The sequence below is a fragment of the Primulina eburnea genome, chromosome 3 (assembly GCF_022965805.1).
Source record: "Primulina eburnea isolate SZY01 chromosome 3, ASM2296580v1, whole genome shotgun sequence".
Classification (NCBI taxonomy): Eukaryota; Viridiplantae; Streptophyta; class Magnoliopsida; order Lamiales; family Gesneriaceae; genus Primulina; species Primulina eburnea.
The window spans coordinates 4,958,851-4,981,029 of NC_133103.1; the positions used below are offsets into that span (position 1 = coordinate 4,958,851).

The 22,179-nt window shown below is 35.8% G+C and overlaps 4 protein-coding genes across 9 annotated transcripts; all 4 read right to left on the reverse strand.

Moving 5' to 3' along the window:
* Positions 1-235: 235 nt before the first annotated feature.
* Positions 236-5,036, reverse strand: LOC140825615 (uncharacterized). 6 transcript variants are annotated; one of them, XR_012116717.1, is made up of 8 exons: positions 4,599-5,035; positions 2,616-3,229; positions 2,269-2,361; positions 2,073-2,187; positions 1,814-1,973; positions 1,257-1,740; positions 1,004-1,107; positions 236-904 (listed from the first exon to the last, which is right to left on the reverse strand). XR_012116717.1 is itself a non-coding variant. In XM_073187502.1 (8 exons), the coding sequence occupies exons 4-8, from the start codon at positions 2,109-2,111 to the stop codon at positions 787-789; spliced, it is 516 nt and encodes a 171-aa protein (XP_073043603.1). In that variant the 5' UTR covers positions 2,112-2,187; positions 2,269-2,361; positions 2,628-3,229; positions 4,599-5,036; the 3' UTR covers positions 236-786. The 6 variants fall into 6 exon arrangements, 4 of the variants coding, with proteins under 4 accessions (XP_073043603.1, XP_073043601.1, XP_073043602.1 ...); XM_073187502.1 differs by having other exon boundaries at positions 1,566-1,740; positions 1,894-1,973; positions 2,628-3,229; positions 4,599-5,036; XM_073187500.1 differs by having other exon boundaries at positions 1,566-1,740; positions 1,894-1,973.
* A 1,315-nt stretch (positions 5,037-6,351) lies between these two features.
* On the reverse strand, positions 6,352-9,122 carry LOC140825620 (phosphoinositide phospholipase C 2-like). The gene is made up of 8 exons (XM_073187507.1): positions 8,642-9,122; positions 8,372-8,568; positions 8,162-8,297; positions 7,530-7,993; positions 7,329-7,446; positions 7,096-7,239; positions 6,924-7,010; positions 6,352-6,809 (listed from the first exon to the last, which is right to left on the reverse strand). Exons 1-8 carry the CDS (start codon positions 8,960-8,962, stop codon positions 6,516-6,518), a joined length of 1,761 nt encoding a protein of 586 aa, XP_073043608.1. The 5' UTR covers positions 8,963-9,122; the 3' UTR covers positions 6,352-6,515.
* Positions 9,123-10,870: 1,748 nt separating this feature from the next.
* On the reverse strand, positions 10,871-15,495 carry LOC140825621 (E3 ubiquitin-protein ligase APD2-like). Its single transcript, XM_073187508.1, has 10 exons — positions 15,024-15,495; positions 14,483-14,589; positions 14,205-14,327; positions 13,977-14,070; positions 13,254-13,328; positions 13,106-13,188; positions 12,859-13,005; positions 12,648-12,720; positions 12,211-12,562; positions 10,871-11,073 (listed from the first exon to the last, which is right to left on the reverse strand). Exons 1-10 carry the CDS (start codon positions 15,268-15,270, stop codon positions 10,998-11,000), a joined length of 1,377 nt encoding a protein of 458 aa, XP_073043609.1. The 5' UTR covers positions 15,271-15,495; the 3' UTR covers positions 10,871-10,997.
* Positions 15,496-16,230: 735 nt separating this feature from the next.
* On the reverse strand, positions 16,231-18,646 carry LOC140825616 (probable L-type lectin-domain containing receptor kinase VI.1). Its single transcript, XM_073187504.1, is given in 4 exon segments — positions 16,231-17,377; positions 17,379-17,759; positions 17,761-18,119; positions 18,122-18,646. Coding segments are annotated over 4 exon segments (2,040 nt in total). The 5' UTR covers positions 18,447-18,646; the 3' UTR covers positions 16,231-16,402.
* Between the last annotated feature and the right edge of the window lie 3,533 nt (positions 18,647-22,179).

The following is a 22,179-nucleotide window of genomic DNA, read 5'->3' on the forward strand; positions in this document are numbered from 1 at the left end:
TTTTGAAAAATAATTCTATTGTATTCAAAAAATATTCAAGGTTTAACTATCCCGTCATCGATGAATATGATATGATCAGTCGATGGACATTTGCATCCAAATTTGGGAAAAAGTGCGAACACTTTTTTTTTCTCTTTTTTTAGACATCGAACACACCCAACATAAGAATTGTTTATTGATGATGCTTTTGCCCCTAACCGAATTACCCAAGTATAACAAACAGAAGACACAAGGATCCAATGTGAGCCAAGTCATTTATGTGTGTATGTACATACACACAAGAAAATGGGACTTCTTTATGGTCCTTTGGGTATACATACATAGGACAGGCCATTCATCGTTTACAAAGACAAGCAACAGTTGGGCCCGAAATTAAATTAAAAACCTATGCATTAATTTTATTTGTATCATTACATGTCATAAATAAACTTTCAAGGACACGTGCCGCCAATTACTCTTGGGATGTACACTGAAACAGTCGACGCACGACATAACAACATTCTCCATAAACATCTTCTTCACAGAGGAAAACACGGTACATGTCTTAAAACTTTATCAATCCAGTGGACTGTGAAACTGTTGGGAAGAAGTAATCACCCACCAAATGTATCGTGATTTCAGCCTCCGTTACCGAAAGGCGGCTCTAACCTACCCAAGAAATAATTGGTCAACTAGTTCAACAAAACTTCAATACGAGTCTGCTGCCTATTTCGATATTCTTTGGCAAAATTTCATCACTTTCATAATGAGGGGAAGAAACAACAGTCAAGTTGATGATTCCTTTGACTATTCTGTCACTGCGCCCTTATCTGAATTCCCATTTTCTCCGGTCGGACTCTGAGTTGGTTTTGGCTGATTAGATGTTTGAGCATCTGATACAATGCCAAGAACCACCAGCGAGGACCTGAAATGGGAAAAATTATCCATGACGGTCTATCCGACCCCCCAACAAAAAGACAAAATCAGCTTGACAACCTATACACACACACACACATGATAAAACCTTGGAAGTGAGGATCTTATGTGTGGTTGGTTTGCATGGGCAACCAAAGGAGACCTGAGGGCAGGCGTTCTATTCAGCGCATTTTCAAGCTGCGCTGGAGGTAGCTAAAAAGATAAAAACAATTCTGTCATAAACTAATTCCACGGTATGCCATCGAGATGATTTATTACTGCATAAAGAACATTCCAGTGCAAAACCTCAAGCGAACAATTATCAAGCATTTCTTACTAATGACATACAGCCAGTTCCCAACCTTAGATAGAATATCATGTGTGATGATACAGTCCGAAGTTGCACCGAGTGAACACATCTCATGCCCTTTGGCTTCATCCCATTGTCTAGGGAGAAATTATTGAATTACGAGACTCTAGAATCTCTGAGAATAAATTGTTTAATTCAAAAGCTCCTCTTCAAAAAGTTAGGAGATTTTAACAATTTTTTTAGTCTAATACTTCAAAGATTGTCACCGGGAAGATTGAGGAGGGTAAAGTAGTTTCTAAGAATGCACATGTCCTCTATGAAACACATATACTAAAACACAACCCCTGAAAACAGTATATACCGGAACAGCACCAGGGTGTGTACAATTCAAACAACATTCAAAAGCATTCTTCAAAGCATGACGCGACCCAGAAATGTGAAAGTTTTCGCTAGCAGAGACTGAAGGGTCCAAGCCAAGTAAAACTGGTAATATTCGACCATAAAAGGCAGGCCTTTTCCTTGCAACTGCTGAAAGACTGAAACAACAGAACCAAAATGAAAAACCCAAATAAAATTATAACAGTTAGAAAGATAGACATTGGCGCTGACCTTTTGATTAGCACTATAAACATCAAATTACTAACTAATTTCACAGCAGGGAGTCTCAGTAGATCAAGCAGTTTACCCACACTTTCACTTGCTTCAAGTGACAGATCTCCAATATTAAGTATAGGATGGCCTCCACGAAGCCACGAGATATTGAATTCCTCTACAATAAAAATTCAGTTCAAATATGCATTTTAATGTTTATCTACATCCAGGTAACAAACCAAAACTTTACACTTACACAAATTAGAAATAAATTTACCTTCAGAAACTTGATCAGAAGAAGGTTCTGAAGAACCATTAGGGCCAGGTGAGTAAAGTAGAACAACTGATTCGACGAACTTCAATGCAGGCAACCTTCTTCCATCACTTCCCACCTTAGTGTATCATTCAGTAGTTAGAAGATCCTCATAAACTTGCAAATTCAAATAAATTATCATGTAACAATGCACACTCACCTTAAACGCCACTGATTATATCTCATCTCTTAACTTCAGCACACATTTCCCAGATGATTTAAGTGATTCATCAAACTCACTAGAGTACAAGCCCTGGTTATTACATCAAAAAAGGGAAGGAAAGAAATATCTATCACAAACTGATTCATGCCTAGAACCAATAAATAAATAATCCATTAATATGGACAAGAACCAAAAGAATAGAACAAGGCCTATTTTCATGAAGAATGAAAACAAGGGATTTCATAGAGCCTAGCATGTCCAAATAATCATCATCTAGTCCTATCAATGCCACATCAAAATTATAAAAACCAATATAATATTCAGAATATAAAACATAAACCAACCTGCATCGCAACCTTGACGAGAGTACAACGAAATATATCAATAGCACATGCGATGGCCTGGCGAGCAACAGCAGGTGCATCATCCTTCAGAATATTTATCAATGCCGTTATGATTTCAGGCAAGAACTCCGAATGCTTCAATCCAATTTGACCAACTATCCTGCATTGGTTGGAAACAATATTTAGACATCACTGTAAAATGTAATCTGTCCTCTTTAGCATTTTGAGTCAAAAAGTAAAAGATGCAAGCTCAAAATGAATCCAGCATGGCTAGGTAAAATCAGATGAGAATTGCTGCATAAAAGTGCTTGATTTTCAGTTGGGGGGAACACATCGGTGCAGTATCCACACATTGAAACAATATTTCGAAATTATTACATCCACGGGTAAATTTTTGAAGTCAAACTTTTCCCATCAAGAAGCATAATTTGCTTGCAGGAGCCTAGCCTAGGCATATCATTTTGAAACTAAAACTTTAAATAAATAAGAGACGCTGAGAAATGAATTGAGGTTGTTCATGAACAGCAGTACTTTCTGTCTGATTAAGGTTCACGACTACCTCACCGTCAAGCAAGCTTAAATTGAACACGAGATTTATTTTATATAAGAGAGAGCTGAAACATGATGAAGCTCGATTAGAAGGCAGTTGTAAAACGTGTAGAATAAAGGTTTCTGATACCCTTGAAAGAGCCCGGGTCATTGACCCAGGAAGTTTCGTTGCATGGCCCGTATGAGAACCGAGAGGCCGGGTATTTCCTACATGACCGTCGGGTGAGATGATTAACTAGGGCCCGGGTTCTTATGTCAGAGCCGAGGGCTCAATACCCAAGTAACCTCGTTGGGGGGTCCGAGAAAGGGACTGGACAGGCAGTCAACATCCCTTATTCTTGGAGTGTCCGCGAAGCTATTGGGAAGAAAAGGACTGGACGGGCAGTCAACGTTCAAGGGTACAAGTGGTAGGTACGCCCGCGTATCGAGGTAACCCTAGTTTTCCTTCCTACAAATAGCAGGTATAGTTGTCATTTAAAGGGTCTGAAAAATTTTTCATTCTCAAGCATTCATACATATTGCTCTAAGTTTCTTCCTTGACAAGTCTGCTGACTTAAGCATCGGAGTGGTCACGCCGGACACCCTTCCGGCGCCCATTCACGAGTTCTTTTCTTATCTGCAGGTGTTGAAAAAGCCATTGTCCACACTAGGGGTGCAAACGAACCGAATCAGACCGAATAATGCTAAAAATTTCAGGCTCGAGTTCGGCTCGAATCTAGTGTGTTCGAGTTCGAGCTCGATTCGAAGTTCGAAATTTTCAGATATTTGGGCTCGAGCTCGGCTCGAAATGAAGTTCGAATTCGAGTTCGGCTCGAAATATTCGAATATATTCGTGAACTATTCGAATTATTGCTCGAATATTAAGGTTTGAAAGCTCGAAAATACTCGAAATGTATATATATTTATTATATAATTATATTATATTAATAAAATATTAAGGCTCGCGAACTATTCGCGAACTATCGAACAAAATAATATGGGCTCGAGTTCGGCTCGAAAAAAAGTTCGAACATGTTCGAGTTCGGCTCGAGTTCGATAAGTTCGAATACGAATCGAATATTTATCGAGCAAGCTCGAAAAGCTCGCGAACATGTTCGGTTCGTTTGCACCCCTAGTCCACACTCAAATTTCCAAACACTATAAATTATTGATTTGGCCCGTTGGACCTTCTGACCCAGCTCATTCCATTTCAGCGAGGCCGCATCAGTTTCCATTAGATAACAACCGGCAGTCATGAGGGAAAATATTTATCGCCAGTAGGCACTAAAGATTAATATATTATCGGTTAGTTTGTCGTAAACAACGGAAAATATTTGATTTAGCAATTTGATCATGGCCTTCAAAACTATCATACACACATGGAAAACATTTGCTTTAGCAATTAACTCTTCTTAATTGAGTTATTCCACATAGTCGGATTACACAAGTGCATACTCAGTGATGGATTTCCGAACGGGGCTGGAACTATCTGAAAGGAGGTCAAGGAGAGGGGAGAGGAATTCCTCAAGCAAAACGGAGTCCGCGCCTGACAGCTCCTCTCGGAGCCGCCGCAGCTGGTCGAGCTTCGAAGCAATGTCACCGGAACCGCCGTACTTTACCGCATTTATTCGACTCGAAATCTAAACTCGCAAAATCAAACCCTTCTTTTTGCCCACCATTGCAGCTGGACGCGAAAGGAAAGTAATTCATCAGTTTTCAATATTTATGGGCAGAGAAATAGGGCGTGCATGGTTTGCACACGGATGAGCAGGTGAAACGATGACCGTTTATCGGAGGCGTCGCGTCAACTGAAAAATATCAGCGTCGGAGTTCTGTTCGCTTTGATGGACCCAAAATCCCGTTAGCCCAATTTGATATAACTGATCCAGTAAATTCTATATTGGACCCTACATTATAACTCGTTTACATTTGGGCCTAATGAGATGGGCCGGTTTGATTGTTACCACCTTAAAAACAGAATTAGATGGGCAACTTAAAAACTATCATCAATGCTGTCAAAAAAAATTTGGTCTGGTTGTAAGGACAAAGGAGAAGTTTTCAATAACCATGAGATTTTGAGTTCAAATCTCACTCATGTAGACAATAGTTAGGTAATTGTCCGCCCTACTTTATTGTATAAAAGAAAAACTATCATCCATACTACATACAATTAGGCATTGTTTGGTGTGCATGATAAGGGGGGATTGATTGTTAATCCTTCACTTATCATGTGTTTAGTGTGCATGATTAATATTGTGATAGGCCCGTTCAGCCCGCACCCGGCCCGCACTATATGCATTATTATCCTCATGTGGGTGATTATATAATCCTTTGGGAGAGAAGGGATTATGTTTGATTAATTTAAAGTTTTCTTTAATATTCTAAAGTTTAAAATAATTATAGATTCAAAAAATTTAATAATATTTAAATATAATTTTTAATTTGATTAATATTATAAATAATATTGATCATATTTTTTATTATTATATTATTTTTAACTGTAATATTATAATTTTTATTAACTATTTTTTATTATTCAAATTTGTATTAATATTTTAATTATCACAACAAATGCATATTTATATTATTATCAAAATTTAATTATTTTTTATAATATTAATCGGTTTTTTAGTTTTTTTTTTCCGAAAATTGAAATTAATGAAAATTTAATAATTAATATAATATTTAAATTTTATTTATAATTTTTTAAATCAATTAGTTCTAGATATTTTATTTATTTATTCAATCATTTTAAGAATATATTACTAACTAATATATGATGAGGGTATTTTAGTAAATAATTAACAAAAATAATCAAGCAAGTTAAACTCATGTCAAACATCATATAATTTATCATAATGTATTGTGTATCCTTACTTTTTATTTTATAATCACTATTATTATATATCATTTACTTATCATATCACACGAACCAAACGGTGCTTATATGTATAGCAATCCACATGCGGGAGTTCATTTGATTGGAAGTTAAGAATCCCTTTTTTTGTTTACATCGAATTTATTTCATAAAAGCTATAACAATGGGTATGTTTCATTGAGACATTATTAAAGTTTAATATGCCCATAGAATGAGAATTTTTAATGTAATCCTACTTCCAATTAATGAACATCAATATACAATATCGTATCCTTTAAGGAAACATTACATCCATTTTGTAATGATTTGGAGATACTCAACGCACGTATATGATTTAGAAAGAGCAAGAGACATCGTTTACAATTATTGGAAGGTACACTTGTGTATTAACGTATACATAATGAATCCAAACAATTATTTTTGAGTAGTTATGGATACACATGTGATCTCAATACACTTGATATTATTTGTATAATACTGGTGTTGTCAAAACTTCACATAAAATCGAATCTCAAGAGTAATTTGACATTCTTGTACTTGTCTCCTTTATAATCATGGAGTGGCAAAGCTCGGATCCCTGTTCTCAACTCTGAAACAGGTACGCATGTTTGGCCTCCAAAATCATCTTTATCAGACATGTCAAATTCATGAACTTCAACTCTAAGCAATGCCAGTTCTGGAACTGTCAGTGGGAACTCGAACTCTTCATCCCAAACCGGAATCCAGTTATCTTCGATTGCTTTTGTTTTCTTCATCGTCGAGTCTGCAGGAACTCCAGCAATTCCAATCTGCAGATTCAGAAATACTAGTCCTCATTGTACACGCCTCTGATCGTTCCTACTCAACTGAAATATCAATAAATTGGATAATACCAATGATAGAAGAATATATAGACAGCTTACCCTGACATAAAAGTCTGGTGGAGAGTATAGATCGAAATGTGTGCGTTTGAAATCAAGATTCCAGCCTTGTCCCATGTATACTTTCACCTGAACTCGAGAAATCGTCAATGAATGAAATAGCTGGACATTAAACTAGATGAAGAAGAAGAAACATTTAGAAAATGCCAACTACCTTCAATATTTTCTTCACAGGATATCTCTTTTTAGGGTCGAAGACGTGGTTTTCGTCGAGTAAAAGGTCTGGTTTTTTCACATAACCACACCCACCATTTGCTTTGAAGAACCCCTGCATCAACCAAAGAGGCCTGCCATGTCCCTGCCATGTAAAATTGAGTATTCTTGTCAAGTTTAAGATCACAATTAATTTAGTTTATAACTTCAACAAGTTGCAGAAAGTGAAAAGACCTGCATGTTAAATGCAACCATCTGAGCTCCATGCATCCACCCTACTAAAGGATTGAAATTCGATGAATCTATCCTTGTTGCTTTTGGATACACTCTCATCAAGTTTCTGTGGTTAAATCTGAAACACCGAACCTCTTAAAATCTGCATTATGACAGTAAATCTGTTTGACATAAGAAAGAAGACGTAAATTTTTTGCTAACCGGACAATGTTTGTTCCATGAGTTATAACAGCCTTTTCTAGCTTTTCTTCATTCAAACTAACACGATGAGCCTTTTGAGAATTTACTCGAAGCCATGCTTTGAGCCCATCCTTCATTTTCTCTGCACGAATCGCAATCAAATGCTTGTATTCGGGGGGTGTATTTTGCTGAAAATTGAGATTCTCGTCGTGATTATCGTCCTCTTCTTGATGCTCAGAACCCTCCTCGAGGTTGAAACTCTCAACGAAATCAGGTATCTCCTTTCCCCAGGCTGATTCTTCCGATGATTTGTGCTCTTTTATAGAGCCATTATCCTCTTTAATTGAGCTCTTGGTTTCTAGATATTGTTTTGGTGGTTTTGTTGATAAGACAATTTTCCTTTTCAATGATTCTGGAGATGGGAAATCTTCCAAACTTTCAGGCGTAGAGCACACAAGTACGTCCCCAAAGGTCGTTGTCACCATCTAAATAAAAAAAACTAACTCTATGTTTGGATTTATAATTCAGCGAGGAAAATGAAAAGCTTGTATATACCATGATGACAGGAACAACCATTTTCTTTGAAATCCAAATCAAGTGAATCATATTTTTCAACAAGGTATGATGAACAAAGGGAGGATGTGAAAACTGACCTCTGCTACTTTAGCCTGAAGATCTGGAGTGAGGTGATCTTCGAGAGTCAAAATCACAGGATACTCCGAAGAAACAAAGGCAAGTTCACTTATTGCTTTCAAACATTTGATGAGTTCAACAGGAGATGTAAGGGTCCTGTCTAAGAGCAAAACTATTTAGTTAATCATGGTTTTGTAGGTGAGGTTATGAAAGAATATCGTGCTATTTACCCTCCATGAAGTATATCTACATTATCCTTGGTGGAATTAGGCCACATATCTAGTTCAATAACACGTACGCCTCGTCGCAGAGCTTCAATGATGGGCACTTCGCTGCAGTCACTACTGATCTGGTTTCCGGTAAGGTAGGAGTTGTGGCCGGTGAAAATAAAGTAATGGGATAAAGGGGCATTCATGTCCTGGTATACCTGCGAACAAGAAACAACATTCATTACTCATAATCACACATTCTTGGATCAAAGCGTAGAGGGAAGAGGATACCTTGGAGGGATATGGGAGCGCAGAGTTGACTTCACTCAGAAGAAAGCGAAAAAAGTGATCAAGGTTGAGATTTTTGTGGTGGAATAAGTTGAGATGCTTGTGTTCGTGAAAGAAAGAATCCATCACAGACTGTGCTTCTTCACTTGTCAGGTGATCTTCACCCTGCACTTCCTTTAAAAACTTGTGAAAATGATCAACATTCATCAATCCCTTCTCCGAATAGCTTTCGAATAAAGCTTTGATTTCTGTAGGGACCTCAGCTTCTTTAAGCCTGAATCTCCTGCTGAAACAGCAGCAGATTCTGTATGTTTGCTTGGACATCTTTTTTCGAGTTTCCTTGCGAGCGATCGAATCACTTACTACGAGGTTACTCCGCTTTGAAGTTTAAGCACAATGGGAAAAGTCTATGCTACACACTAATGATACGTGGCCATCATAGCTTTAAATGAAATGGGACCCTGACAAATCATGGGGCCTATCCCATAATATGTTGGATGGGGGTGAACTGTCCATCGAGCTGGTGGAGCCACTCCACCACCCAGGATCCGATTATACTGTGCTTTCATCGCTAGATATTTCTTTTATGACAATTACAATTACAATTACAATTATTGTATGTAAATGAGTTGATTCAATAGGGGGGCAAATATGTATATATATATATATTTATTAAAGATGTGAAAGTATGGTGGAGAAATGGCATCCACAAAGTTAATAGTATAAGCATATGGTTCGAGTGGACAAGTAAATTAATTTGGGATCATTACAAAAGACCAATCACATCTAAATAGCACATGATTGTCGGCGATTAAATAGTGCTTTGGGGTTGGCATCCTTTTATTGGCCGTCTAACTGACGTCAGAAGAAATATGATTGATATAGGGTAGAGACAAGGCGGACAAAAGATCCTCCAAGCTAAATATACTGGAAATTTTATGCGATTTTTCAAAGATAAAATATATGTATCCATTCTCTTAAAAATTTGTTCAATTTTATTTTATCGTTACACATCTATTACAATTTCTTTATAAAGGCGCAACTAAAAAAACCATTAATTCTTGTTAATTCTGTCAGTATAAAAAACAGAAATTTTTTGGGTCTTGTTTACAACGTGAATATTTCATTATCAAATATATAAAAAAATCTATTAATTTTATTTATTATAATAAATCTACAAATTTTATTAAGAATTTTATTTTTTATCTAAATATATAATTTATTTTTAATGAAAATTTAAATGTGTAATTCTTATTTATTAAGCTCGTCTAGGTTCTATAAAAACTTGAATAAGCTCGAGAACCATGAATATATTCGTTAAATAAAGTTCTAGCTCGGTTCGATTATAAAAGAATCAAGCTCAAACTTTCAAGAGTTCGGCTCGACTCGGTTACATTCTAATCCACATTGCTTAATGAACCAACGCTGCGTGCAAAAGTAGTATAAATCTCGAACTACAAAACAATGCGGACTATACCATGAATCACAATTTACTAAAAGTATATGGTGTTCTAGTAATTTGCTGAAATTAAGCGTATTTCTTACATCGTCATATCCAAATCTCCATCCTATCATTCTAATTCTAAGCCACATAAAACCGCACGCATTATAGAGTACAAAAATAGGGTTAAATGACCCCATTGTGTAACGGGATGCATCATCTGTTTAGTTAAAGAATGTCGGTTTTTAAAATAAATATAGAGGGTGTGCTATTAATTTAAATGACCCGTACACTAATCAAACTCCTTAATGTCGTGGGTAAAACAAGAAATATACGCTAAACACACAGAAGGCATAGCAGAATGTTCAAGGGTGAGTAGGGGCCTCCCTTCTCTAACATAATAGCATGGACCCTTCGCATTTAGTTTTTTGGCCCTTTAAAGCATTGCACATGTGACGTGCATTCGTATTGAAATGACAATTGAGGTTGTGTTGTCAATCTTACCTAGAGGATGTAGGCATATCCAATCGAAATTTGAGGATCGATTTTTTCATATTATTTATTAGCCATGTGTTAGTTCCTGATCTCCTCTAGTTGATTAACGAAATTAGAAAGCTGACAAGCCATTCTAAAAATTTTGCATATACGAAATGCGTGTAACAATCAATATTTTCAGCTCGTCTATCTATATTTATCAATACATTAGAAACCACCAAAGCAAAAAGCAAGTGGATTAAACTTCAGGAAATGTTTCATCACATATACATACAACAAAATCATTCACGACAAGACGAGCAGTAGAGATTTATACATTCTCAATCATTTTACTTCATGAGGTTGTCTGTGATGAAAACAATGTGTGTTTATAAGGAATATACTAACCAGGTAAGTACATCGCAGAAAGATTTGGAGTTTTGCTCAAACTGAGTAGATCTTCCTCACCTTTTTTGTGTGTCTACGGCAAATGGGGCAATTTCCAGAAGACGCTACTATCCTGTAAAGTTCAGATAAGTTGATGTTTAGTTATTTTTAATTCGGTTCTAATATGGGCTACTAAAAAAATCAAGTCTTGAACAAATTTATCTAGACCAAAACGTTTCACGAGTTTTTTCCCATATCCACACAAAAGAATTCTCAGAAAACAACACAAATTACTGTCCTTCAAGCGAATTAACCAACCACCCATTATGGAAGCAACAATCATATTGCTAGTTTATGGTGATTTCATCTCGTCCTCAATGATAGAAACCGAAACGTTATTGGTAACTGGCACGTACCAACTGTTACGAAGTCAAAGGAAGTGATCTTAGAAGAAAGTGGCAGGCCCATTATCAAGAACGTTTACTCTAGAAGAATAATAAAGGCCCGTTTAGGAAATGAGAATAAAACATGAGAGAGAGAGAGTCAGTTAGCATTCTGGTTTTTGTTGTCTGTTTTCACACTAGCCTAGAGCTAGGGATAGTGGAGGAATATTGTACAGAGGCAACTCTAGATCATTTTCGTTCAATAGAATTAGTCCATTGGAAGGGTTCTGATTATGTGTTGATCAAAATACCTTTCTCCATAATGGGTGGAACATAATCTTAGATCTTACTGCAGCTTGATCTAAACCAAACATGTTAGTGGGATTATGTTCAGAATCCTAGTCACGTCCACTAATATTCTCTCATATTTGATAGAATTGCTCAAAAGAAAAACATTTGTTATTAAAAACGCGATGGAACATATCTTTCTTCGTATTACAGGGCAAAGTTTATGCAAAATTTTGTAATAATTAACTTCGGAGTAGTCCCCTCTCTTATAATTACCTTCCTCTCTTTAATTAAAAAACAACAACTGAGAACGTGATTTTTATATATTTTAATCAAATCAATATATTCTCACAACCTATTATCCATTATATCCAAAACTTCAGAATACAAGTTCGAATACAATTTGGCCAATATACCATGAGCATCTGGAGTAATGTATCTCACTCTGTCACAGATAAATATTTGTGACATATACTTCAATCCGATCAAATTGGGAAGGAAAATAGGAAAACATGTTAGCCAATGAGCATAGCTTATATGAAGATGCAAGGTCAAAAACCAACTAGTATGATATAAAACATTGGGGCTGATAAAGGTACCTCGTCGCACATCCAAAACAAGCCACACAATGGCCACATGGAATAAAGAAGCAATCCCTTGGATCATCAAAGCATATTGCACAAAGCCGCCGGACGTTACTGTTGTATTCATCATCTCTTACAGGCTTCCCATTGTGTGTATCCCCAGCCTGCACATGTTCAAGATACCCTTCATCGTCAGAGTCGGAGGCATAAGAAGAACCCTGACTCGAGCGGTTGTCATCCTTTTGCACAAGCAATGGGGTTCTCTCGGATCCCACGAGCCCCGCTGGACCTATTCCATCTTCTTGGTTGGTGCTTCGGAAACTTTTCAAAATGTGATTGATGAGTAGCACAAACAAAGCCACTACAACTGCACAGAAAAGAATTAAAGAAATCATAAAAGAAATTAAAAGGTATAGATACTATCCTAGTGAATTAACATGGAAAAAGAGTACCTATACCAACAAGATAAACGCTCCATCGAGGTCCATATACAATTTTCACGCTCCAGTCACCATTGGCCAGTCCCTAGAGACAGATGAATAATACATTTTAACTTCTAGGAAACATAGAGGCGATGAACAAGAGTATGAGTCGGTACTTCTGAGTGGTGCAGATGGCCAATATATTTGTCACTAGAAACCGATTTCTACCAAGTAAACTTACAGATATTTGACCAGGAGATGTAAGAAGGGCAGCATTTTTACTTAGGAAAAAGAGGTCGACGCTACATTGGCCCTCCGCAATATTGCACTGGTGATATGCTTCTGTTGTGTTGTATACGACAGCTTTAATTCCAATCTTCAATTCCATCTGTTCAGCATATCCAACATCAGTAAACAACACTTCTGCTAAAAAATCAAACTTTGCTGTGTTAAATAATAACTTGGATGCATTATTACAAAATGCTTGCCTCTACAACTTCGTAGTTCAAGTTGCCCACTGCAATGTAGTAGGAAGAAGATTTGGGCATCTCATATTGAAATGTGCCATTTCCTAAGGAGAACAGAGTGAGCGAGTTGCAATAAAATGACAAACACACCAATTATGTTTCACCTTACCGTGAATGATATTCAATGATAAAGCTGTGTTTGGGTATGATGGATTATCAAGCCAAGCATCTAGTCCTTCAATCCCTGAGATGATTCACATCACAGGAAAAAAGATCAGGATAGCAAATAAAAACATGAGCCAATGAGAAAAAAAAATTAAAATATACGACTGATATGAAATGCCAACACAACAGAAAATGTCGAGCATCCAGCACATAAAACACAATCTTAAAGTACACGTATTTGTTTTTGCTTATTGGGACTTATCTATACCTCCAAAAGCCTTTTACAACACTCATTTTCCTATCATTGACATCTTCCACCAGGACTCATTTTTCGCAATGCAACATTTTCATCGTCTACTTCAAAAGCTAAAGACTACAAAAATAAGTTTGGAATAGCAACCGATAAGCACTCACCACTGCCATTAATTGGTTAACATCATCAGAGACACCAAATTCGATGACCTTTTGCCTCACGATCCAAGTTCTTTTTTAATCTAAAGATAAAAACTGCGGAAGAAGAAAACCACCTAAAGGGGTAAACTAAGCTTGAGCATGCTACAAGACTTGTTTCTTTCACACTCTCATTGTGCAAGCCTAACTTCTATCTGAAGCCACCAGCATAATGAGAACAATTTTATCCTATTTCTTTTTCGACATTGTCTAAATTACGCTATCAGGTAGCTAAATATTCAAAAAGTGAACTTATGTTTGAAAAGCTAATAATTACCTTCCACTATTACTAGGACAAGAGATGAACGGTGGGAGTTCACTGAATATGAAATATTTATTCTAGATCCTTCATTCAAATAAAACATCCATTCCTGCAGTTGAAGTAAAACAAATATCTGCATTTATTCCACTTTTGTGGAGACGTAATCAAAAATTACATCTGGTATCTAGCAACAATAGAAGTACATAAATTACGTTTAGTATAAAATCACTTTGTTAAACTTACTTTGTGAGTACTGGCAGGGAAAGTAACCTTGTGACTATCAGTCCACTTGATCACATCATCTAGAGGGGGATTTTTATGAAAACCGTATAGCATTAGATCTTTAACTGGTTCAAGTTCTTCCACCTGGTAAAAAAGTTGAAGTTAACTTAGAATAGAACAAAGCGTCAGTTTTTTGGCTGCTATGCCATTGCTAATCAGATATGAAGGCACGTATAATTAAAAAGAATGATAAAATAGTAAGCCAAGCAAAAGCAGAAGCACAATCTACCTCAAATTACCTTTATAGACTCAACAAAAAGATGGTTAGGATTGATCAGTATTGATGAATATGGACCAAGCCTCGTATCCTCCGGTGCATATACCCCAAATATCAAAACCATAGAAGCTGAAATCAGAATAAACAAATATTCATGATAAATCGAATGATGATTATGGTTTCCTGTCCTGACTTTGTAAGCAACATGCAGAACATTGATTGAATAGACAAAATTTACCAAAGATATTTTATCGATATTTTTTTCTATATACTCAGGTAACCCATCAAAACTTATAAATCAAAAAGTTCTCACGTATCTTACAACTGAGATAAAGAAATAACAAATCCGAGAATTACAACTCTTCTTCCCGCTTTATTCATCAGAAGAAGCGATTAGAAACACCTGCAAATCTCTAACCTTGGTGCTTACCTAAGTTAACACACACGTAATTTATTATTTTCTTCTGCGTATATAAGTGGTAGTAACTAGTAACATATTGTGAAGCCTAGGCAAAACGTATTGCTTACTGCTGCATAACTGCCACAAGAAGGTAAAAACTCACCAAAAAAATAGAAAATGAGCGCAACAACGACGCCAGACCAAACACCAAGTCTGATCCTAGAGGAGCCATCACTTAAAGTCGTCGTCGAAAGATCTCTGTGAGATGATGAGTTATCCCGACTCCGTCGAGGAAATAGGGGCTGAGGAAACGGAGGTTGAAGATCAAATGGTCGAGGAAATGATGGATGGGGAAATGGTGGATGGGGAGACGTCCGATGGGGAAACGGCAACGGCGGAGACTCTGCCATTCAGAGAACGAACAGACTAGATTTCTTTCAAAAAACAAAAAAAAAAACAAAATCCACGAAAATGGTGAGATTTTCGAAATCCTAATTCTGATTAACTGAATACCCTATCATATATTAGAATTTCTGGGAGTGAAGAAAATTCCATATACTTTCGAGGAAGGTTCTGTGGTTAGGGGTTTTGGGGTCTTTGAATGTTCGCTCCACTAGCGCGGGACAGACGACGTTTAGCTTCCGTTCAGATTACGTACGGCAGCGTGTAAATTAGGCATTGATTATTAGCCAATCATATAATGACACGGTAACTTAGGACAGAAGATTCGGTTTGGACAGTTAATTATGGAATTTCATATTATACTCCGAAGAAAGAGATAATTAGTTCATTAAAGATACTGAAACTCCCATATTTTCGTAATGTTGTGTGTCTTAAATTGTCGTGAATTTGTTTTTGAATTTACCTAAAAGTCCCATATCAATGGATATAATTTTATCCTATAAAAAAAAATAGTTTTTTCGTGTTACAATATGAGACTTTGATTACAATGTCAACAATTTGATCTAATATTTAAATCAATAAATAATTATTTCATAAAACTTTTCATCATACATACACGTAACTATTACCTCGCATAATACTCATTCCAACATAATTGCATTAATGTGGACTTTGAAAAGTAGACCATATCATCTTCTTGATCTGGCAAGGAAAATAGTTTATTAGGTCCATGAAGTTTGAGAAGATTGGCTGGGAATATACATACTAATTTGTTGGATGTGTGTTAATCTGTGTTCACGAGTTTAAGATGTATGTAAGTTGTCTTTCATGTCAAAAATAATACCAAGTTTATGAGATTTTGAAAGTCATGTTGGCATTTTCTAAAAAGCTTAATAAAATTGACTGAAAACAGAGTCTTGCTCATTTTATTGATAGAAGTAAAAAAAATGTACATGTTAAGACGAGGGTTGAAATAGAATAGTCTTCCATCAAAAAAAAGAAAAAAAAAAGAAATAGAATAGTCTTGTCTTGAGATTTGTAAATGCAAGTGTATAAATCTTTCATACTTGAGATATTAATAATAATATACATACCTAAAATGTCCTATCAATGAAATTTTATAATTCTGTTAATAAATCATCATCTACCACTGTGAAAAGAACTAGTAGACGTTCTCCCTACAGAAGAAGACGAGTTATAGATTGTAGTGATAATGCTGTCACTCAGTCCCAAGCTCAAGAATCTTGATGTGATTTCATCGACTCTCCTTGAACCAGCTGAACTTAACTTGTCAAAAACTGGCAGTACTTCATCCCCATTCAGATACCTCATCACTTGCCTCATATTAGGCCTTGCTTCTGCCTTTGGGTGAGAGCACAAAAGACCAAGTCCCAGTACTATCTCCATCTCTTCATTAACATAATTTGACCCCAATCTAGCATCAACCGCATCATAAATGTTGCCTACTTGCATACACTCCACCACCCAATCCACCAATATCATGTTTCGTGCCGCTTCGCACACCACCGGTGCCCGCCCACAAGCCACCTCAAGAAGCAGAATCCCGAAAGCAAAAACATCAGTGCTCGCTGATGCCTTACCCGTTCGAGTCAGCTCTGGTGCAATGTAACCTATTGTGCCCACCACGTTTGTCGTGTGTGAGTTTTTTCCGTGATCGTATAATCTTGCTAGTCCGAAGTCTCCCAGCCTTGCATTCATTTCTGCATCGATTAATACGTTACTCGATTTCACGTCCCGATGTATGACAATCTGTTCCCACTCCTCGTGTAAGTACAATAGTCCGGATGCTATGCCTTTGATGATATTGAATCTTTGTTCCCAGTTCAAGAAAATGTTGCCATTCTTAGAGTTATTGTACAACAAAGAATCCAGGCTTCCATTTGGGACGTAGTCGTAAACTATGAGAAGATCTTTCTTGTGCTTACACCATCCCTGAAGATTCACTAAATTCTTGTGCCGTAGTCTTCCAAGAGTCTCAATTTCTGCAGCAAACTCCCTCAATCCTTGCAGCGAATTGTTAGACATGATCTTCTTCACAGCAATCTCACTCCCATTGGTATGTAGAACACCTCGGAACACTGCACCAAACCCTCCAAGTTCCAATAATTTCACTCTCTTTAAACCCCTTAGTTGCCTTGTAAAGGTCCCTGTAACGGAATCTACGGGGACATTCCCGTTCCCAATCCTCCAAATGCTCAAACTTCGTCACTCTCCTGTACACAAGTATGCTACCTAAAGCTATCAACAGTAAGAAAATCACAACAGAAAAGGTCGCAATAAGTGCTTTTTTCAACTTATCATTAGATGTTGAAGATGGTTTCACATTGGGCACAACAGGAAGCCTATCAATATCGAGTGGATCAGCCGTCCCATTTAGCTTGAAACTCCATCCCAGGATGTAATGAGCGCTAAATTTTTTTCCAGTGGCAGCCGAAAACCCAGCATACATCTGATCTTTGACGACGTTCGACAAGTCAACGGGCTTCAGACAACAAAGGCTCTGTTGGCTTGGAAGAATTTACAGGAGCAACTGTTACATTCAAAACCATTTTTAACCCATCATACTCAATCCAAGCCTGTATAGGCTCTCCACTCTCCAAGATAACCTCTTGCTGATCTGCTCTAGTCCCGTTCTTAAGGTAGGTCGCCGAATCGGCAGCTATTGGTTTCATTCCATTAACGTTGATCCCGACATGATTCCCATCTGTATCTGACTCTTCATTGTACCCATTCACAGTGTCGAATTCCACAAGAAAGATATGGTTTGTCGAGTTCATATCGTTCGTCGAGTTGAATATTCCCAAGTAATGATCTCCTTCCGCGCCAGGAAATCCCGGGTCGGAGACAAAGTGAAGGCAAACCCAAAGCCTCCACGGCTCGCATAATCAGGCAGGATTTGGAAGACAAAACATGTGGAGAATGAAGAAGCATTGAGGCTGTTATTGAACATGGAAATCGAATCGGTATGAAACGCATGGCCTATAAGATTTGGTGATTTGTCTGTGAGTTTTAGAGCTCCACTCGCCTCTATGGAAGCCGATCCACCTACAGTAACATCCGATGCATTGAATCCACTGTAGACGAATTCCAGAGATTGAGAAATCAAGAAAGAGTTGCAAAGGATTATTAAACATAGAATCAAGAAATGGGAAGATAGATCCATGGAGTAGAGAGGCGGCGGCGATAATGTACATAAACTAGACGAGTATAAATAGCGGATTCATGACCGGAGAGAATTCGTTACATGGAGTTGAAAGGTCAAAGTATTGACCCCGACATGGTCAAGTGTGAGCTATTATTGCAGCGGCATCAGTCCGTTGCAATTTCAGGTCAGCTACGTCCCTTTCGTCAGCACGCAGATATTTTTTTATGATTATTTCAAATATTTCTTTATAACTATTTCTATATAATAATTTTTATGTGTGGTTGCAATTTTGGTGATAAATCAAATTTTTAAAATATATTCACATATATCTATTCGGCCCAATTTCTCAATAATACATAAAAGATAAATATTTTCTTCAATAACTAAAAATTATTGTAAAAAATAAATTTGGACCACACCACCAATAATCACCACAAACTATATCTATGCCACATAATTGAATTTTGTTATCTGTGTCTGTACCTTTTAATTAATTATGTTTAAATATGATCAAATTTAATGTTTAGTTAAACATTTATAAAAAGTCCATACAAATCAAGATGGTATGCCTGAATTTTATTGGTTAATAGTAGCGTACACGGCACACGTGATGTGTGAGTTGTATAACAATCTTATTTTTATTTTGTAAAATTTGGTTTTTATTAAATATGATATAGCGAGGTTTACTCTATTTATATTTTATCTAGGTGATCATAATTTCAAAAAAGTGGTGATGATTTAATAACTGAGTCTAGGAATGTGATTATTATAACAATTTGGATCAAAATGAAATATTTAAAATTCCAAGAAATGGAAAAGGTTGATTATAGATAATGTGATTTATAAAACAATCACAGGTAAATGATAAATAAAAACAAATGAAATGTTTTCTTTGGACGAGATATTTGATTTGAGAATAGATTTGATCAAAGAATCTGAAACGACATTCATCTTTAATGTAATTCAAATCAATCATAAATACTATTATATATACATAGATAGCAAGTGATGATTTGAAATTCATCCAACAGAAATCATCAAAACAGTCAAATTTTTAAAATCCGATGATTTGAAATTCATAGCTTTCAAATTTTCAATTCAAATGCAATCTAGAGATATTACTGTACATTTAATTTCTATAAATTTTAGTTTATGTTACAAAGTCTAACCAAATTCAGTTAAGTCACTCACTTAATATATAATATAATATATAGTAGTTAAATTGTGTCCACGGATGCAGCTAGGTTAGTTGCCTTTTTCTGCATAAAAGTAAGTAATTATCCATTATTAAACATTATCCATTTGTGTACCTAGGTTGGTAAGTTGGTTAAGTTAGAGTACAAATGAAATTAGCATGTATGATTCTTAGAAGCAAATTTTGTCGAAGGTTCACGGTTATATTGTGAGACGGATCTCTCTTGGTATGAAAAGTATTACTATTCGAATTTACTTTTTATTGTAAATATGGATAGGGTTGACCCTCCAGATTACTCGTCGGTCTATATACTCTTATAATCGGTGTTTTTTAATACTGCTTGAACTTCGGATATAAGATCGTATATGTTATTTTAGTGCAACAAAAAATGGAATATAATATATTATACTGATAATGACTAGGCCATCAAGATTGGGTTCTATCCCGATTCTTGACCCTTGGCCCATCCGACCTAGATATTCTCTTATAAATATCAGGTTTAAGTGTCTAATTCATTATTCAATATATTTTAATTTTTAGAGCTACTTTTAGATGTTCTCTCGTTATATTCTCAGTCTCTGAGTAGACGTCGGAGGGGTTACGACGAGATACCCTCTCGACCATTTTCTAACGGTCTTCTTAGTGATTTAAGGCCTAGAGTAAATCAGAAGTCAGCATTCGGACTAGCGTCACCTACTGGAACCGGACCCTAAATTTTAAATGAGTATCATATAGTATGAATAATACTAGGATGTTTGGTTTGATTAACTAAAACTATGATTAAATGAAAACTTAGCATTTTCCTTCTAATTGTTCGTTTATATATAGGGATGTAAACGAATCGAACACGTTCACGAACTTTTCGAGCCGGTTCGAATTCGAAATTATCGAATTCGAGCCGAGCTCGAACATGTTCGAATAGTTTTCGAATCGAATTCGAACTAAAATTATATTGTTCGATTGTTCGCGAACCTTAGTATTATATTTAAAAATAAATAAAAAATTATTAAGTGTGTATACATATATATATATATATATATATTATTAAGTTGAATCGAATTCGAACTCGAGCCTCAGTCGAATCGAGTTCGAATCGAAAATGATAAAAATTCGAGTTTCGAATCGAGCTTCGAATATGTTTATTCGGATTCGAGCTCGATTCGAATCGATTCGTTTACAGTCCTATTTATACCAACCAAATATTGTGAATGAATGACATATTATAAGTTTTTTTCATTATCTTTCTATTTATATGAGGCAAATATTATTTATCATTACTTAAAAAGGAGGACTGACAATCATGCATAAATTCAATTATTAACGGATATTTGAATGTAAAAATATTTTTATAAACAGATTTTGATTAAAACTGTCATTATTTGCTATAATTAGGCTGAAAGAGGAAATATATAAGAAACTAGTGACAATTTTTGAAAAATATCGCAAACTTAATTTAAAAATCTATTCACAATTAAAGTCGAAAAAGATACATAAAATATTGCTAAGTATTTAAGTGCAACAATTTTAAAAATATCGTCAATATTCATAGCTAAATTTAGCGGCAATTTGTATATAGATCATCAGTAAATTAATGATGATTTTATATATAAAAAAAAACTATTACTAATTTGAAATGAACAATAAAATTCGAATAAATCGTCACTAAAGTTAACGAAGATAAATTTCGTCATTAATCAATCGTGTTTTTCAATGAATTATGTTGACTTAAAGAAAGCAACGAACGCGTCATAATTGGCTGGTTATTATGTTGGCATTTGCCAGGTCATTCTAGAATATTGGAAATGGACAAAAACTTGTTTGCCACAGTCTCACGGGTCGTATTTGTGAGACGGACCTCTTATTTGGGTCATCCATGAAAAACTATTACTTTTTATGCTAAAAATATTACTTATTATTGTGAATATTCATAGGGTTGATCCGCTTCACAGATTAAGATTCGTGAAACGGTCTCACATGAGACCTACTAATTGGAAATGAACTCGCAAGCATCTTTATTCTATCGTGATTTAATCAACATATTATTATTTGTCTCTTCCTACTCAATTTATTATCCAATCATTTTAATAATCACAAAATAAATTAATCCACAAAATATCATTCAACTCTTCGAATTCAAAGTATTTCATTCAAATATCAAATCAGTTGAGCTGAATTAAAAACAAAACATATGAGAGAAAGCTTACCAAAAATGAAGACCAGGTCTGCGTGTGAGAAAGAATGGCAATGATTAAGGCATATTTTGGAAGTTGGGATTTGAAGAGAAATGAAAGAAAATTTTAAAACTTTAGTTGTTTGGGAGATTTTAAAGGAAGAAAAATAAAATAAAATGTGTCGTAAATTTAGGGGAAAAAAAGTTCCCTCCGCCATGTGGGTCGAAATGGAAGGAAAACAAAAATTTTATTTTTTATTCTCTTCCGACTTTCAAACTAAGCTTTAGAGGGAAGGTGTGGAGCGGTACAAAATTGATGAAGAGGAAAGGAAATGGAGGAATTTGTTTCATTTGGTTACAGGAAAAAGGCAAAAAATGATAAGAAA

Excerpts from the sequence above, each read along its gene's own strand:
- LOC140825620 (XM_073187507.1), bottom strand. The coding sequence starts at position 8,962 with ATGTCCAAGCAAACATACAGAATCTGCTGCTGTTTCAGCAGGAGATTC. Across the intron at positions 8,298-8,371 it reads GTAGATATACTTCATGGAGG|GACCCTTACATCTCCTGTTG; the intron begins GTAAATAGCACG and ends GCTCTTAGACAG. Across the intron at positions 7,447-7,529 it reads CATGGAACAAACATTGTCCG|ATTTAACCACAGAAACTTGA; the intron begins GTTAGCAAAAAA and ends TCGGTGTTTCAG.
- LOC140825615 (XM_073187502.1), bottom strand. The coding sequence starts at position 2,111 with ATGGTTCTTCAGAACCTTCTTCTGATCAAGTTTCTGAAG. Across the intron at positions 1,741-1,893 it reads CACTTGAAGCAAGTGAAAGT|TCTTTCAGCAGTTGCAAGGA; the intron begins GTGGGTAAACTG and ends CTGTTGTTTCAG. Across the intron at positions 1,108-1,565 it reads CACACCCTGGTGCTGTTCCG|CTACCTCCAGCGCAGCTTGA; the intron begins GTATATACTGTT and ends TTATCTTTTTAG.
- LOC140825621 (XM_073187508.1), bottom strand. The coding sequence starts at position 15,270 with ATGGCAGAGTCTCCGCCGTTGCCGTTTCCCCATCGGACGTCTCCCCAT. Across the intron at positions 14,328-14,482 it reads TTTTTGTTGAGTCTATAAAG|GTGGAAGAACTTGAACCAGT; the intron begins GTAATTTGAGGT and ends CTTTTTTACCAG. Across the intron at positions 13,329-13,976 it reads TGTCCTAGTAATAGTGGAAG|GGATTGAAGGACTAGATGCT; the intron begins GTAATTATTAGC and ends GAATCATCTCAG.